This window comes from Physeter macrocephalus, chromosome 2, assembly GCF_002837175.3.
Source record: "Physeter macrocephalus isolate SW-GA chromosome 2, ASM283717v5, whole genome shotgun sequence".
Classification (NCBI taxonomy): Eukaryota; Metazoa; Chordata; class Mammalia; order Artiodactyla; family Physeteridae; genus Physeter; species Physeter macrocephalus.
This window is the reverse complement of record NC_041215.1, coordinates 6,615,467-6,630,669: the sequence shown is the minus strand read 5'-3', so window position 1 is coordinate 6,630,669 and position 15,203 is coordinate 6,615,467. Positions and strand designations below refer to the sequence as shown.

The window sequence follows — 15,203 nt, the reverse complement described above, 5'->3', positions numbered from 1 at the left end:
TGGGAGAGGAGCAGGTGCAGGGAGATGGTCAGGACGCAGCTGTGGACATGCTCACGGTGAGGTTGAAAGTCGGTCAAAGGCTCCCAGAAGGAGCCTGGGCTCCAGGTACACATGTGTGAGTAATCTCCTTAGAGATAAGTCTCTTGGTACCTTCAGAGGGTGGAGATGAGCCACAGAGGGCGAGAAATGGCAGTGAGAGGAGAAGACTCAGGACTGAGCCTTGGGGAATAGCACATGTGGTGGCTGGGGAGAGAACGGTGGGCTGAAAGAGGGACTGAAAAGGCATGGGTGGATGGGGAGGGGGACCACACAGGGGTTCTTGGAACCAAGGGAAGAGTGGGCTCAGGGAGGGGCAGCGGTCAGCGAGGAGAGCCCAGGAACGCCCTCATCTCTCTGGGGCTGCCACCTCCTTCACCTCCTTGGGCCTGTTCAACAACCCTGAAAATAGGAAAGGGGAGCGTAGCCCCTGGGACAGAGGAGTAAAGAGCCGCTCCAAGGTGTCCGCCGCCACACCCAAGGTCCCGCATCCAGCAGAGGGCACAGTGGGGCCAACTTCCCCACCCCTTCCTGTCATGTCCTCACCACCCCACCTCTCCCTGTCCTTCCCTGTGGCCCCGCACTCTTTCCCCAGCAAGTCTGCTCCATGCCACTCCTTGTTGATGGAAAGCACCAGAGAGGGTCAGAACTGCAGCATGAAGGGACCCCACCCCCAGGCTCCAGGTCTGAACCTCGCTAGCAGGAGGGTCTGCTGAGTCAAGGAAATATCGTGGCCTCTCCTGAGAGGCAGTGTAGTGTTGTGTCAAGAGCATGGGCTTCTACCCATCCTCCCATTTGTCTATTCGTCTGTTTGTTCCTCCCTTCCTTTAGCAACTATTGTCAAGTGCCTCCTATGTGCCAGGCACACCTTCTAGCTGAGTGGCCCCTTACTTCTCTGAGCCTCAGTCTCCATTCCTGTAAAGACAGGTCGACCATCCCTGCCACATGTAATGAGGATGATGTGAGCTCATGCGGGTGAAGTACTCGACACACAGTAGGTGTTCATTAAAGGCTAATGTCCTTCCTTTCCCTTCCCTTCCCTCCCTTCATCCTGCAGAACCCCCGAGGGAGTGAGAGGCCAATGCTTCATGGCAACAACCCTCTGCCATGCTCAGAGGGCAGGCGTGTGTCTGCACATACACCTCCGTGTACGCACCTGTGTGAACATCCCCGAAAGTCCCACCATCTCTGCCTGTGACTCAGGGCCAGCACCAACGTGACCTTTGAACCCATGGGATTCAGCAGACCCAGACCCAGGGGAGTCTGAGTGCAGAGCAGGCTGCTCCCTCCTAGGCCAGAGGACCCCAGCACCCACCATGTGCTCTGGGAGTCCCCAGACTCAGGCTAGGGTGTGCTCTCGGTGGTTTGGGGGGGCTGCTGGGTCCTTAGTGGCTCCAGGAGTCAAATTTTGGTGACCAGAAGCAGGATCTTCAGCGTTCTGGGGCTGGGTCTAGACAGCCTCGGAGGGCAGCATCCTCACCGATTCCTGGGCCAGTGTCCTTAGCAGCTCCTCAGACAGTGGCTCTCCCAGCTGCTCCTCCAAGGGGCCTCCCACGTGTCTCTGGAGGAACCTAAGCGCCCACAGGCTCTTGCAGCAGCTCAGAAGATTGCTGGAGCACAGGGTGCAGGACATCGCTGGCTTCCTGGGGAGACACAAGCATAGGTTAGGGCTGAGGTGACCACCGAGCAAGGCCAGTAGGGCCAGACCTAGCCTCTGGTCTTTGCTTCTTCTAAGCCGGGGGCTGGGAAGGGTGGGGTGGTATGGGGCGGGGAACCTCCCACGTGCAACAGGGACTTGTTCCCTCAACCCACAATGGGGAGCATTCAGGAGACTTGCTTTCAAACCCCAAATCAGCTTCTAACATGCTGTGTACCCTTGGTCAAGTTACTTAACCTCTCTGAACCTTAAGTGAAGGTAAAAATAAGGATTGAAAGGATTAAGTGTTATAAAATATGTTTAAAAGTATCCCACACATTGCCTGGCTCATGGTAGGAGCCCAATGAATGTTTGCTATTTCTGTGTCTGAATAAAATAATTCCTGAACACCTACATCATGTTTTGCATGAGTTGGGGGAAGGCTGGGAGAAGAAGACACAAAGATTTATTCAGCCTTGCATTAAAATCAGTTGTGAGGGCTTCCCTGGTGGCGCAGTGGTTGAGAGTCCGCCTGCCGATGCAGGGGATACAGGTTCGTGCCCCGGTCTGGGAGGATCCCACATGCCGCAGAGCGGCTGGGCCCATGAGCCATGGCCACTGGGCCTGCGCATCCAGAGCCTGTGCTCCGCAACGGGAGAGGCCATGGCGGTGAGAGGCCCGCGTACGGCAAAAAAAGAAAAAATCAGTTGTGAATGTGTCTGTCTCTCCATTAGAATGTGTGGTCCCTGAAGGCAAGGCGCTTGCCTTTCAAACCCCTACTAAGTGGCCTCCGGCACATAGTAGGTCCTCATTTATGTCCATTGAGTCAAGCTGATTGAAGGTCACTGAAGGTAAGTTAGCCAAACACTTGGAAGGAAAGTTTTTAACAAAGTATTTGACATACATTTTCAGAAAGATGAAGACTTCCCCCATATCTGGGTATACAAAATTCCTTTGCCCTGTTGCCTGCTAAGATGTGGACAGCTGACCTGCTTTTTCCTTCCGATACTTTCAGTGAGTAAGAATTCCTTCATCGTTTTTATTTCAAGCCTTCTGAGGTCAGGAGAAAAAGCCTCAGTGTGGAGGGCCTGTGTTTTTAGTACTCAACACGCAGGTGTCCCTGTATAACCTGGAGTGGGGGCAGGCTCAGAGCTTTAATCAGGCAATGGGATCTGGCCAACCTTGGGTGGCATTGTTTTGTGTCATTGTTTCTATGATCACAAGTACTTTCCGTTTTCCACAAGTGATACTGCATTTCCATTTATGGTGATGATATAAAGTCTTATAAATATATTTCAGTGAAAACAGCCAGGTGGTGTAGAGATTTAAGTGTATATTATGCAGTTGGGAGAGGACTATGGGCTGCACAGGGAAGGGGATTTGCAAAGCAACTGTGGTTTGAGGAGTGTCCTTGCAAGTCCTGGCCCATCCTGTCTCATGCTTGGCCCTAATGCAGGAGAAGCTAAACATTTCTTGGTGTCCCTAGACACTTTGCCTGGGGTCTCTGCAGCTCCAGGGCAGGACAAAATCTGGCTTTAGCTCTGTCTAAGGCAATGGATGCTACCTAGCTTCTTGTTTCCCTGCTTAGGCTGGAGCAGTAGTTTTCTTCGTCCAGTTTCAGGCTGGAAGCTAGCCCTTGCTTGGTCCTGAGACTCACTGCGGGTCCTCCGGATGTCCCATGAAACTCGTGCCTGGCCTCAGCTCTAGCCATCATCTGTTAAGGTATTCTGGCCACCAGAGGAATCGAACTCACTCCCTTCCACATGGAGAGAGAGAAAAGCATCATGCTTCCCCTTAGAGTCCATCAGAGGGGAGGTGTAGATTTGGATGTCTGCCTTTGTAAAGGCTTTGTGAACAACAACACAGCCAACACCCACAGCCAACACCCAAGCTTCCTTCGATGCATGGTATGTTCTGGCTTAGCCAGTGCTAGAGGCCTTGCATGGCCCAAGCTCTCTCGTGGGTTTGGCCAGCCCCACCGTCCCCAGAACACCTGCCCTTACCTGGACCTCCAGGTCATACCCCTGCACTTCAGAGGCTCCGGTTCTTCTCCATGCCAGCAGTGTACATATTTGACCAAGTAGGCAGGTATCTACCCTTGGATTAACATTCCAGATGGAGCCTGAAGTGTGATAAAGTGACTTTCGCGTAGATTAGGGAAATTATCAAAGACAAGCTAGCTCTAGGCTAGGAAATTACCTCCCTCCTTCTAAAAGGCTATAAAATCATTTAAAATAATATTATTCTGGAAGTATCACATGTTCATAGTAAAAAATTCAGAACATAGAGACTAACAGAAAGAAGAAAATAAACATCTCAAATAACTCCTCTACTCACACATATCTTTTTGCCACGTGGAGATTGTGGCATAAAATATGTTTAAATGAAATACATCAAAGAGGCTATGTAAAAAACACATATGTGTGGCTTAAAATATTAAATAATATTAAAATGAATACAAGTGTAACCACCTCTCAGGTTAAGAAATAGAATTTACCAGCCCCTGATTTGTTTCAGCAAATATGTATGTACCCCTGAATAATATACTGTGTTGTTCTGCCAGCATTTTACTTTTATATAAATGGAATCATGTTTTAGGATTTTTTTCTGTAGCTTCCTTTTTTTAGTTGTTGTTTAACATTATACTTTTGAGAGTAAACTCTGTGAATGTGTGAACCTGTAGTTCATTTACACAGTCATAAGGTATTCCATTATGGGAAGATACTCCAATTTATTTATCCATTCACCTGCTGGTAGACATCTGGGTTGTTTCTCATTTTTATCTTCTCCCTTCTCATACTTGTTGTGTTTTGTTTTGTTTTTTTTTTTTTTTTTGGTACACGGGCCTCTCACTGTCGTGGCCTCTCCCGTTGCGGAGCACAGGCTCCAGACGCGCAGGGTCAGCGGCCATGGCTCGCAGGCCCAGCCGCTCCGCGGCATGTGGGATCTTCCTGGACCGGGGCACGAACCCGTGTCCCCTGCATCGACAGGCGGACTCTCAACCACTGCTCCACCAGGGAAGCCCTCATACTTGTTTTTGAATCTACACTCTACTGGCCTCATCAAATAGACAGGAGAGTTTCCCTTTTTCTCTCCTCTGAAGAGTTTGAGCAGGACTGGAACGATCTGTTCCTTGAGTGTTTGGTAGAACCCCTTGGCAAAACCAAGTACTACTGGTGTTTCATTCACTTTCTTTATTTTTTAATGGTTATAGGACCATTCGGGTTTTCTATTTCTTCCCAAGTCAGTTTTGGTAAGTTCTGTTGCTAGGAATTCGTGCACTGCATCTGAATTTTCCCTTGTTTGGGGCATAAAATTGACCACAATGTTCTTATCATCTTTCTTAATCTCTGTAAAATCTATAATAATATCTCCCTTTTAGTCTTAATATTGTTTGCTTATGATGTTAATGATTAATTTCTCTTTGTAGTTTTGTCAATGTTACTTTGTCAGTTTTACTTTTTGAAGCTGGTTTATTTGGTACATACAAGTTTAGAATTCTTATCCTTCTAGTGAATTGAATCTTTTTTCAAAAGATGGTGACCCTCTTTATCTTTAGTAATACTTTTTTCTGACAGTTCACTTTGTCTGATATTAATATAGCTACCCAGATTTCTTTTGGTTAGTATTTGCCTAGTATATCTTATTTTTCCTTCCTTATACTTTCAACTTTTTTGTTTCCTTAAGTCTATCTCTTGTAAAAATATTTGTTTGGGTTTAAAAAAAATCAAATCTGACAATCTCCATTTTTTTTAATTAGCCCAGTTTATTCCATTTACATGTCCTGTGATTACTGATACATTTTGACTAATTTCTTCAGGGTGATTTTGTGTTCTACATTTGTCCCATCTTTTCTAAAATTTCCTGTCTTTGTTTTTTTGCTTTGTTTTAAACTTCCTTTTTTCTCCTTCTCTTTCCTCCTTACCATATGGAATTTCCATCCTCTTATTAAAAATTTTTGCCATGCATATTTAACTTAATAATGTCTAGTGGTATGGAGCCCTTCCTCCTTTACTTAGCTTGCCATCCATGCCAAATGTAAATTGGGATGAGACACTAAGCTGGAGTCCTACACTGTGTAGACTTTATTACATTACATACATCTAGAGTTACTTGTATGTTTAATATTCCTGGACTTCCTTATGGCCCATCTTTGCCCTGAGCTCTGACACTTGAGGCTCGGAGATGTAAATGGGGTTCTAGGAGAGCACATAATAGGTTGTCTGCCATTCAGTAAGTGCTTATGGTAAACATCTTATTTTTACCTTCCCATCGTCAATTCCCCTTCTCTTGGTAATAATACCTTGATTCTTCTTTGGGATCCAAACTTCCCTACTCTTTGTCCATGTGGGTGAGGTGAGATTTACCTTATTCATTGCATTAGCTCCAGGTCTGGGTACAGAGGTAGAGACAGGACCCCATCCAGCCAATGAAACTTAAGCCTAAAACTTTCTGTTGGAACAGGAGGGAAGGGGAATATTTTCCACTGGGGCTACTAAGATGGTAAGATGTAAGCTTGGAGCTCCTGGTGGCCCCATGGGGAGACTCTCACTGAAAATGAAGGCAACAGAGGGTGAAACTGAGTTGAAAGCTGGAGAAAGACAAATTTATGATGACCTTTGAGCCCCTGAATCCAACTTGAAGCTACTCTTGATTTCTTCAGTTCTATAAGCTAATTCCCTACCTCCACCAATCCCAGCCTCCTTTAACTGGGTTTCTGCTACTGGCAGTTAATAGTGTCCTAATAGCATTCTTAAATAAATGTTCTTTGACTATCTTTTCACATGAGGGTGCTATAATATGTTCAGCCACCAGGGGCCGGGACCCAGTTTCAGTGAGAAGCCTTGCTCAGTCTCGCTCTGAACCTCGGTTTTCTCATCTGTGAAATATGTTAATAATATCAAGCTCACAGGACTATTGTAAGGACTACAGATAATGACTGTCAGTGACCTTTTCCATTGCCATCTACTGCTTATAGTACAAATTATCACACAGAACCACCGCATGCACACATTACTCTGCTCTGTCTTGTACTTGCACCTATACACATGTCATTCCCATTGCTTGAAATTCCTTTACCTTCTTTGCTGTGCACTTTGAAGTGTTTCAAGGTTCTGTTCAGGCATCACCTCCTCTGGGAAGCTGTCTCTGAGGTCTCGCAGGATAACTGATTCCCTCCTGGCTCCTACAGCCCCTCTGCTGAGACACTTACCTCCTTGGGTTAACCATCAGTTTACCTGTCTATCTCCCAGACTAAAGGCAGGTGTTGGATCTTTCATCATCTACCCCACTGTCCAAGTTTATAGCAGGTGTTCAATCGTGTGTGTGAACTAATGAATGAAAAACCCAGCCACTCTCATTTTCGATAGTGATTCTCCCATTTTCTGACTTCCCAAGTTCACAGATCAACAGAATCAGAAACACTTCCCCCGGCTGTGGGGCAGCCCTTACCCCTCTGTGTGGTGTCTCATGCTGGCTTTATTTCTATATCTACCTTCCCACTCCTACCAGCCCAGAAGAGCATTGTGAGCCAGGACCTTGGCACAGACAGTGAGGCATGGTGACCATTTCAGCAAATACCTGCTGAGCACCAGCCCTGCATTGGGATGATTGGGACAAAATGTGAGATTTAGAACCAGGAGTCATGCATTCAGTTTGCGGCTTCCTCACCCCCCTGTTGTCGGGTCTCAGACAACTCCACCTCCCTGTCGAAGCCCATCTCCTCATCTGTAAAATGAGCATAATCCCAGGGGAAGTGCTGTAGAAGCCAGGAGAAGTAATGGGAGAAGAGAAATGTTTAGAAATTTCAGAAGATTCTCCCTTTCTCCCTCCTCCTTTGTTTCCCGTGATGGGTACAGCCATTAGCTGCTTTTCCCTGAGGGTCACCAAGAACTGGCACTTGAGGGATGGCGTGTTGAAGGCTGGGCTGATCCCTGAACCCAGACCCTTGCTTATCCTGCACCCAAGCATCTGGGGGAACTGCCACACCCAGAAGGGCAGTTTCATGTATATCCTGGGAACTGGGTCAGTGCAAAGTCTCCTCTCCTTTTTGAGGAAAGGGAAGTGGAGGAGCTTAGAAAGGGGAAGTGGCCCTCTAGTGTCCTGGGAGCCAGCCACAACCCACCAAGTGTCTGTCCCCTTGCCTTACGCTTTTGCCAAAATCAGGGGTGACCCTCTTCTCCAAGCAGACCTAATTTCTTGTTGTCCTAAAGTAAGCTATGAGGTGGAAATTTCAGGATGCCAAGTTACCCAGAGCCCACTCATATGAGTGTTATCTTCAAATAACTTTGTTTTCTACCACAAACCAGTACTACCCAGTATTTGGCCGAAATGACCAAACTTCAGCCCTCCGCTCATGAAAGAAATGATTTTTTTCAGGGCCTTCTCATACTTTTCTGGAAGTAAACACAGAGGGTTTGCCTGCATCAGCGTCTGCTTTGAAGGGTGGAGGGCCGGGGCAGGATGATGGGCGCCCATGGCCAAGTCCATAGGTGGAGCTCTCTTTCTGTCCTTCAAGCTGGGCAAAGGCTTCCTGCAGGAGTTTTGCAAAAACAGTGTTCATTTTCATGACAAATAAGGGGGGAGAAGCATGCACCCACCACTGTGAGAGCCAAGGCCTCAGGGCATGGGTCTGGCAGTTTCCATGGGGTCCTCTTTAAGGCCCTCAGTCAATAGTCACGTTGAGCGCTTACTGTGTGTTTGGGGTGCCTTGGGGGTCCCACCACCCACTTCTTTACAGATGAGGGAACTGGCTCTTCGTGGGATTAAGTGACCTGCCTGACCAAGGTCACACCAGTGCGTGGAGGAACAGGGCTCTGTGCCTCGCCTGCTAGGTCCAAAGCCTGTGCTCTGAGCCCTAAGAGCAGCCAAATGACAGCCACCATGCACTGAGCTCCTGCTGCACGCCAGGCCTGGTTCTGGGCGTTTTGTAAATATTAGCTCAACCTCAAGAGGTAGGTACTGTTAGTCCCCCAATTTGATGGAGGAGGAAACTAAGGCACAGAGAGGTTAGAAAACTTGCCCGAGGTCACATAGCCGGTGAGGAGTGCTGGGCATGTTATAGCATGCTGGGCTTGCTGCTTGAAGGAGAAGTGAAGGCGTGGCGCAGCTTACTTCCACTCAACCCTTCCTTTGTCTCCGTGTCACCCACTTTTTGCTGATGAATGAGACGGCAGAATAATAATCATGGGTCAGGCACTTAAAGTTGAACTCTCACAATATGCATGTGATACATATGATAGAGTTACGATATTCTTATCTCCAACAGATGAGGAAGTCTGAGCCCAAAGAACTTTAGTTCGCTTGCACAGCAAATAAGTGATGGAGGATTGAAAGAGCCCAGCTTGGCCCACCTGCAAACCTGGAGATTCCCTGCCCCCACCTCCCCTCCCCGTCCAGTGCATGTGGACTCTGGGCCATGCTCAGATCTCCCCCGTCCCAAGGGAGATCTTGTGTTCACCCTGCCCAGCTGCTCCAACCCTAAGTAACCCCTATTTGAGACTGGCTGGCTTGCCCAATCCTCTCCCTGAAACTCTGGAATGTTTTTTAAAACCGAAGGAAACCCCCAAAACCCTGCCCACTCGCGCCAGTGGGTGCCCACGGAAAAAGAACCCACGGTGCCCGAGGCAACTCTCAAAGTCATGTCCTATCACTCACTCCATCCCACCCCTCTGAGGCAGGCGAAAGGTCACGCCCATTTCATAGATGGGAAATTGAGGCTCAGAGAGGCTGCCATTTGCCCAAGGTCATCCAGGTGGGTCGGGCGCTGCATCCTGGGCTCAGCTCCTGGCATCACTATGCCAGTTCTTTTGACTGAAGACTTATTTGCTCTGTAGTCTCTGAACGGCTCAGGCCCTGGACGTGGGCTCACCTCTCTGATGCTTCCTCCTTAGCCCCTTCTTCTCCCTCTTCCCTGTCCCTCTGTCCATCCTTAAATGCCAGAGACCCCTTCTCCTTGCCAGCTATACCTCTGCCCTAGTCAGCCCCCCTCACAGCCCTTCTAGGACCCTCCCCCTGCGTGGCGTCCAGGAAGTGATGCCTTCAGAGGTGGCTGGTGGGCCCCCGTACAGCCAGTCTAGAAAACAATTAAGCAAAGTATAACAAAAGGCCTCAAATATCCCTCTCCATTCACCAGTAATTCCGGTTCCAGAAATTCAGTTTCTGGGGAAATAATTTGAAAGAAACAGAATGTTCTCTGCATGGAGATGTTCATCACAGGATTGCTTATAAGAGCAAAAAGAACATCGAGACAAGGGCAAAATACAACAATAGGGGAACATTTTAGTCAATCTCGAGGCTCCTCATGGAGCCCCATGCCTGCCAGGGAACTGCTGTGGACGACACTGTTCTTGGGCCTGTATATCTATTCTCTCCTCGAACCCTTACAACGACCTTTTGAAGTGGGTACTAGCAACATCCCCATTTACAGATGAAGGAATGGAGGCACGGAGAGGTAACGTGCCCAGGGTCAATCAGCTCCCAGGCAGTCTGATCCCGCCAGGCTCAAGCATTCCCAGGGCAGTGGTGGTTACTAGTCACCATCTCCAGCTAGTTAGGTGTTGAACGTGGGCCAGTGTGTCAGGTGTGTGGTGCGTTGCTGGTGGGGCAGGAGAGGATACTAATTTGAGATGTAGTGGGCTTGTTCCCATTGCCAGTGCCACCCCCCCGCCATTCAGGCGGTGACTCAGGACAGAAGCAGAAACAATGGTGAGAGAGTTCAAGGGCATTTGGCTTTCAGGAGCCTGTGAGAGCAGTTCCCCACCACCCAGAGAGGAAGCTGGGGCAGGAGGCTGAGTTAGCTGCTAGAGTGGGCCCTGCCCCCAGCCTCTCCTTTGGGGGTCAGAATGCTCATTGGAGGTGAGGTGAGGGTCTGAAAGTAGAGGGGCTTGTGTCCTACTTCCTAGGACAAGGGGGGCGGCCTGCAGACATGGCCATGAAGAGGCTTCACGGAGCTCTGTACCCCAGGTCCTCTGCTCTCACATGGGGTACAGAGGCCCCTAAAACCTCCCAGACCTACAGTGAGCCCTAGCTTGTGGCTGGGCCTTGGGGCTTGCCTGCTGGGGGATTCCTGGGGGCCTGGGGGCCTGTAGCAGAGGCCGAGGCCCTTGGGAGGCTGTGGCTCTTCCTCAGCAACCCAGGGAAGAAGGCCTGGAGCAGGCCAGCTGTGTCCCCAGGGCCCAGGCATGGCATGGGCCCCATGGATGGAGAAGGAAGCCATGGGGGCCAGACAGCCTCCGGGAACTTAGCTTGCCCTGGAGGGAAGGAGGGGGCAGTGGAGAGACTCTTGTATTGACTGGGTTCAACTTCCAAAGTCACCATGTTTACAGATGGAAGTGCCTGAGAGCCCCTGGCCTGGAAAATGTACGTTTTTCCACCATCCGTGAAGTGGTGGCCTGTGGGCATCCAGACCAGAACGAAGCAAAGAATCTTACACCGGAGCGGACTCAGTGCTCTGCTCTAAGCTTCCGTCCCAAGCCAAGCATTACCGCCCTCGGTCCTTTTCCCAGCCCTGGGAGGGAGGGGCTGGAATGATCAGTCCTACTTTTCAGATGGGGACAAAGATTGAGAAAAAGAAGTACCTGCCCATCAGTCGCCTTCCCATTGTCTGTGAATCCCCGGTCCCTCTCTCCCCTCCCCGTCCCTCCCTTCCTCCCCCACTTCCAGCCTCCTCTGCCTAGGATGGCACCTCTAACCTCTGCCCTTCAGCTTAGAAAACTCCTGCTTGTCCCTCAGGAGTCAGCTGAGCCATCACCCCTTCCAGGAGGCTTTGCCCGATTCCTGGGCCACCCCAGGGCCCTCTTGGCCCCCATACCTGCCAGGTCCCAGCACTTATCCCACATGTTTGTACCCTATCAGCTCATCTCATAGATCCATAAGTCGCCCCCTTTACCCCCCTCCCCACACCCTATGGGGGAGGGGCACTAAAGAACGACTGAGTGAATGAATCAGTAAGACTCAGCAGCCGCTAACGCAGAGACCTGCTTAGGATCTCCACATGTGGATCCTCTTGTCGCCATGACATCAGGACTACATCTCTCATGAGTGACAGAAAGGGAGTACAGAGCGTGACTTCAGGGCTTGTGTAAGATGGCCACAGGAATGGAGTTTCTCTTTGACTTTCAATGTTCCGTTTCAGTGATGATGAAGCATTTATATATAGTCTGTGTTTCCCAAGTCAGTATGGAAAAGGGAAGTTCCCCCAAGTCCCCTGCGTGCTGGGGAATGCCCTGCTGCCCACCCAGAGCATCTGTCCCTGGGTGACATTGGCACGTGCTCAGTCCTGGAATGAGGAAGGCCTGAGTCTCATCCACCCGCCCTTGTGTCCCAAAGCCTGTGGCCCTCCCTGCAAGCTGCAACCTTCTGCACGATCAGATGTGGACAAGCAGAGCCACATGCCACTTTTGGGAGCTGGGGCAAACTCCCCTGCCCCCCACCTCCCTGCCCAGAGATAGGCAGGGAGGGAATGATCCTCACTTCTCAGGGGAGCCTCAGGCTGGGAGAAGAAGACATAAAGATTTATTCAGCCTTGCATTAAAAGGACAACCTAGGGCTTCCCTGGTGGCGCAGTGGTCGAGAATCCGCCTGCCAATGCAGGGGACACGGGTTCGAACCCTGGCCCGGGCAGATCCCACATGCCGCGGAGCAACTAAGCCCGTGCGCCACAACTACCGAAGCCCGCGCGCCGTGCTCTGCGATAAGAGAAGCCACTGCAAGGAGAAGCCCGCATACCGCAACGAAGACCCAACGCAGCCAAAAATAAAAATAAATAAAATAAATTTATTTTAAAAAAAAGGACACCCTAAAATACCCATTGGGTCTCAGGCACACCCCGTCCCTGTCCCCTGATGCTACCACAAACAGCTGCTGTAGGTTTAATGAACACAGCATCACCCTAAAACAGAGAGCCCTGTGACTCACTGCTGTTTCTTTAAGAGCAGTGACATCTGCTAGGAGCCTTAGCTCTCTTTGACAGATGAGGAAACTGGGGCTCAGAAAGCGATGTTATCTTCTAAAGGCCCTACAGCCTGTCAGTGGCAGAGGCAGTGAGGATCCCTGGTCCCCTGTCTGCCAGGCTGGGTCTCTCTAGGAGCTCTGTCCTGCACCCAATCTGCATCCCTACCTGCCTGTGACCCCTGCACTCAAAGCTCAGGTTGCGACAAGGACATGTTTTACTGAATCTGCCTGCATACTCAGGGTGATTCATTAGTATGAAAAACAGGTTCCTCCTTGCCCTCGCCAGAAGATTTTTGACACAAACACAGTTGGGGGTTTGGCATAATTTCTCTCTCTTGTTAAGCATTTATATATAATTAGTGTTGGAATGGTCTCCTGAGATGGATCCAAGCTCCCCATTTTCAGAGGAGGGACACAAGGCTCAGGGTCAGGGTCCAAACCGAGCGATTCAGTGGCACAGCTGAGACACAAGTCCACAGAGCCTGCCGTGGACTTTTCATCTGCTCCTTTACAGAGGGGCCACAGGAGGGAAGGAGGGAAGGAAGGAAAGGAAGGAAGGAAGGAAGGAAGGAAGGAAGAGAGGGAGGGAAGGAGGAAGGGGGGAAGGAAGAAATAAAGGGAAAAGAAAGGAAGAAAGAAAAATTACCCCTTACAAGCATCTACCGTGTGTCGGGAGCTTTGCACAAATCGGTGCTAAGCCTCATCACAGTCCTCACAGGGAGGTATTTTTATCCCTATTTTGCAGATGAGCAAGCTGAGGCTCAGAGAGGGCAAGCCACCTGCCTAAAGTCAAGGAGCCAGCAAGTGCTGGGGCTGGAATTGGCACCCTTTTCTTTCCCCTACACCAGTGGTTGGCAGACGATAGCCTGTGGGCCAAATTCAGCCCACCACCTATTTTGTTGAAATGGTTGAAAAAAAAAAGTGAATAGAAGAATAACATTTTGTGACTGGTGAAAATGATATGGAACTCCAATTTTGGTGCCCATAAATAAAGGTTTATTGGAAGACAGCCACCCCCATTCATTTAAGTTTTGTCTGGGGCTGCTTTTGTGCCATACCACCAGGATTGAGTAGTGGTGACAGAGAACATAGGCGCCGCAAAGCTAACTTATTTACTATCTGGCCCTTTGCAGAAGAGGCTTGCAGAGCCCTGCCCTACACCCTGCCGTCTCCCAGGGGTCTGGAAGGTCTGCAGGGCCTCCCTGTAGTTGCTCAGGCTGTTCTCTGCACAAGAGCATCGGGGCTGAAATCCAGACCTCTTTCTGCTTGCCAAGCTGTGTGGCCTGGGGCTGGGTCCCCTGGAGAAAGGGCTTTCTCTTAATTTGTTCACCTAGAGTGTTCACCTTTTTCTCATGGGTACGAAGCTACTAGCAGCGGCCCCGAAGGCATGGTTCCCCTTCCCTCCCCTTCACAGCCCCTGGGAAGACAGCTCCATAGCAGTCCTGTTAGATCTGCTGCACAAGGAGCCAGAAGGGAAGGTGGGGAAAGGGCAGGGCCAGGGGTCTGTGCAAAGCCAGGGAGGGAGGGAGGCTGGCGGGGCACTGGCGGGGCCTCCAGCTCGCTTCAAAGGCACTATCACCAGGGAGGTAAAGGAGGGGTTCTCTACCTTTCAGGTGACTCCTGGTGGGGGCCACGATTTATTCTCCTTGACTTTTGAGGTTGTAAAAGGCTTCCCACCTCCTCTCTCTGCTCTTCCCCTGACTTCCTCTCCAGGGCTGGAAGGGGGTCTCACCCCCCAAACTCTCTGAAGAGACAGAAGATGAAAAGCGTTAATACCTTGTTGCAGCCCGCGGCTCTGCCCACAGCTGTGTAGAAGTGCAGGCCCTGCAGGCCTGAGAACGGCCTTTCCGAGCCCACCCAGGCAGGAGGTGGGGACGTGGGCCACCTGTGGGTCCAGGATGCAGCCTCCCGCCCCCCTCCCCAAGGGCCTACCAACCCCCGAGAGCTGCCATAAAGCCAGAGCACTCGGTGAAGGAGAAACGGGACCATGGACACAGAAGGGAATGGGGGAAGGCAGGGAAAGAAAACACAAAACGGAACGGAAAAAGGAAAGGAAGGAAGAACAGACAGCAAATAAAGAAAGAACCTCAACAGCATTATGCTAAGTGAAACAGCCAGGCAGAAAAGCACACGGATTATCTGAAATGTCCAGAATAGGCACATCTATAGAGATAGAAAGTAGATTTGTGGTTGTCTGGGGAATGCAGGGATCGGGAGATTGATAGCTGAAGGCTACAGGGTTTCTTTGGGGTGATGAAAATGTTCTAAAATTGATTGTGGTGATGGCTGCACAACTCTGTGAACAGACCAAAAACCGGTGAACTGTACACTTGAAATGAGTGAATCGTATAGCATGTGAAGTATATCTCAATAAAACTGTTATAAAAAAGATAGAGGGCTTCCCTGGTGGCACAGTGGTTGAGAGTCCGCCTGCCGATGCAGGGGACACGGGTTCGTGCCCCGGTCCGGGAAGATCCCACATGCCGCGGAGTGGCTGGGCCCGTGAGCCCCGGCCGCTGAGCCTGCGCGTCCGGAGCCTATGCTCCGCAACGGGAGAGGCCACGACAGTGAGAGGGCC

General features: G+C 50.2%; 1 protein-coding gene across 1 annotated transcript in view; it reads right to left on the bottom strand.

Annotated features, from left to right (window-relative positions):
- Window positions 1-1,486: 1,486 nt before the first annotated feature.
- Window positions 1,487-15,203, bottom strand: part of HRH2 (histamine receptor H2) — a 21,102-nt gene continuing 7,385 nt past the window's right edge. Inside the window, exon 2 of the mRNA XM_028495481.2 lies at window positions 1,487-1,679. Coding sequence (XP_028351282.2) covers window positions 1,487-1,679 — 193 coding nt within the window. The remainder of the gene's footprint in view (window positions 1,680-15,203) is intronic.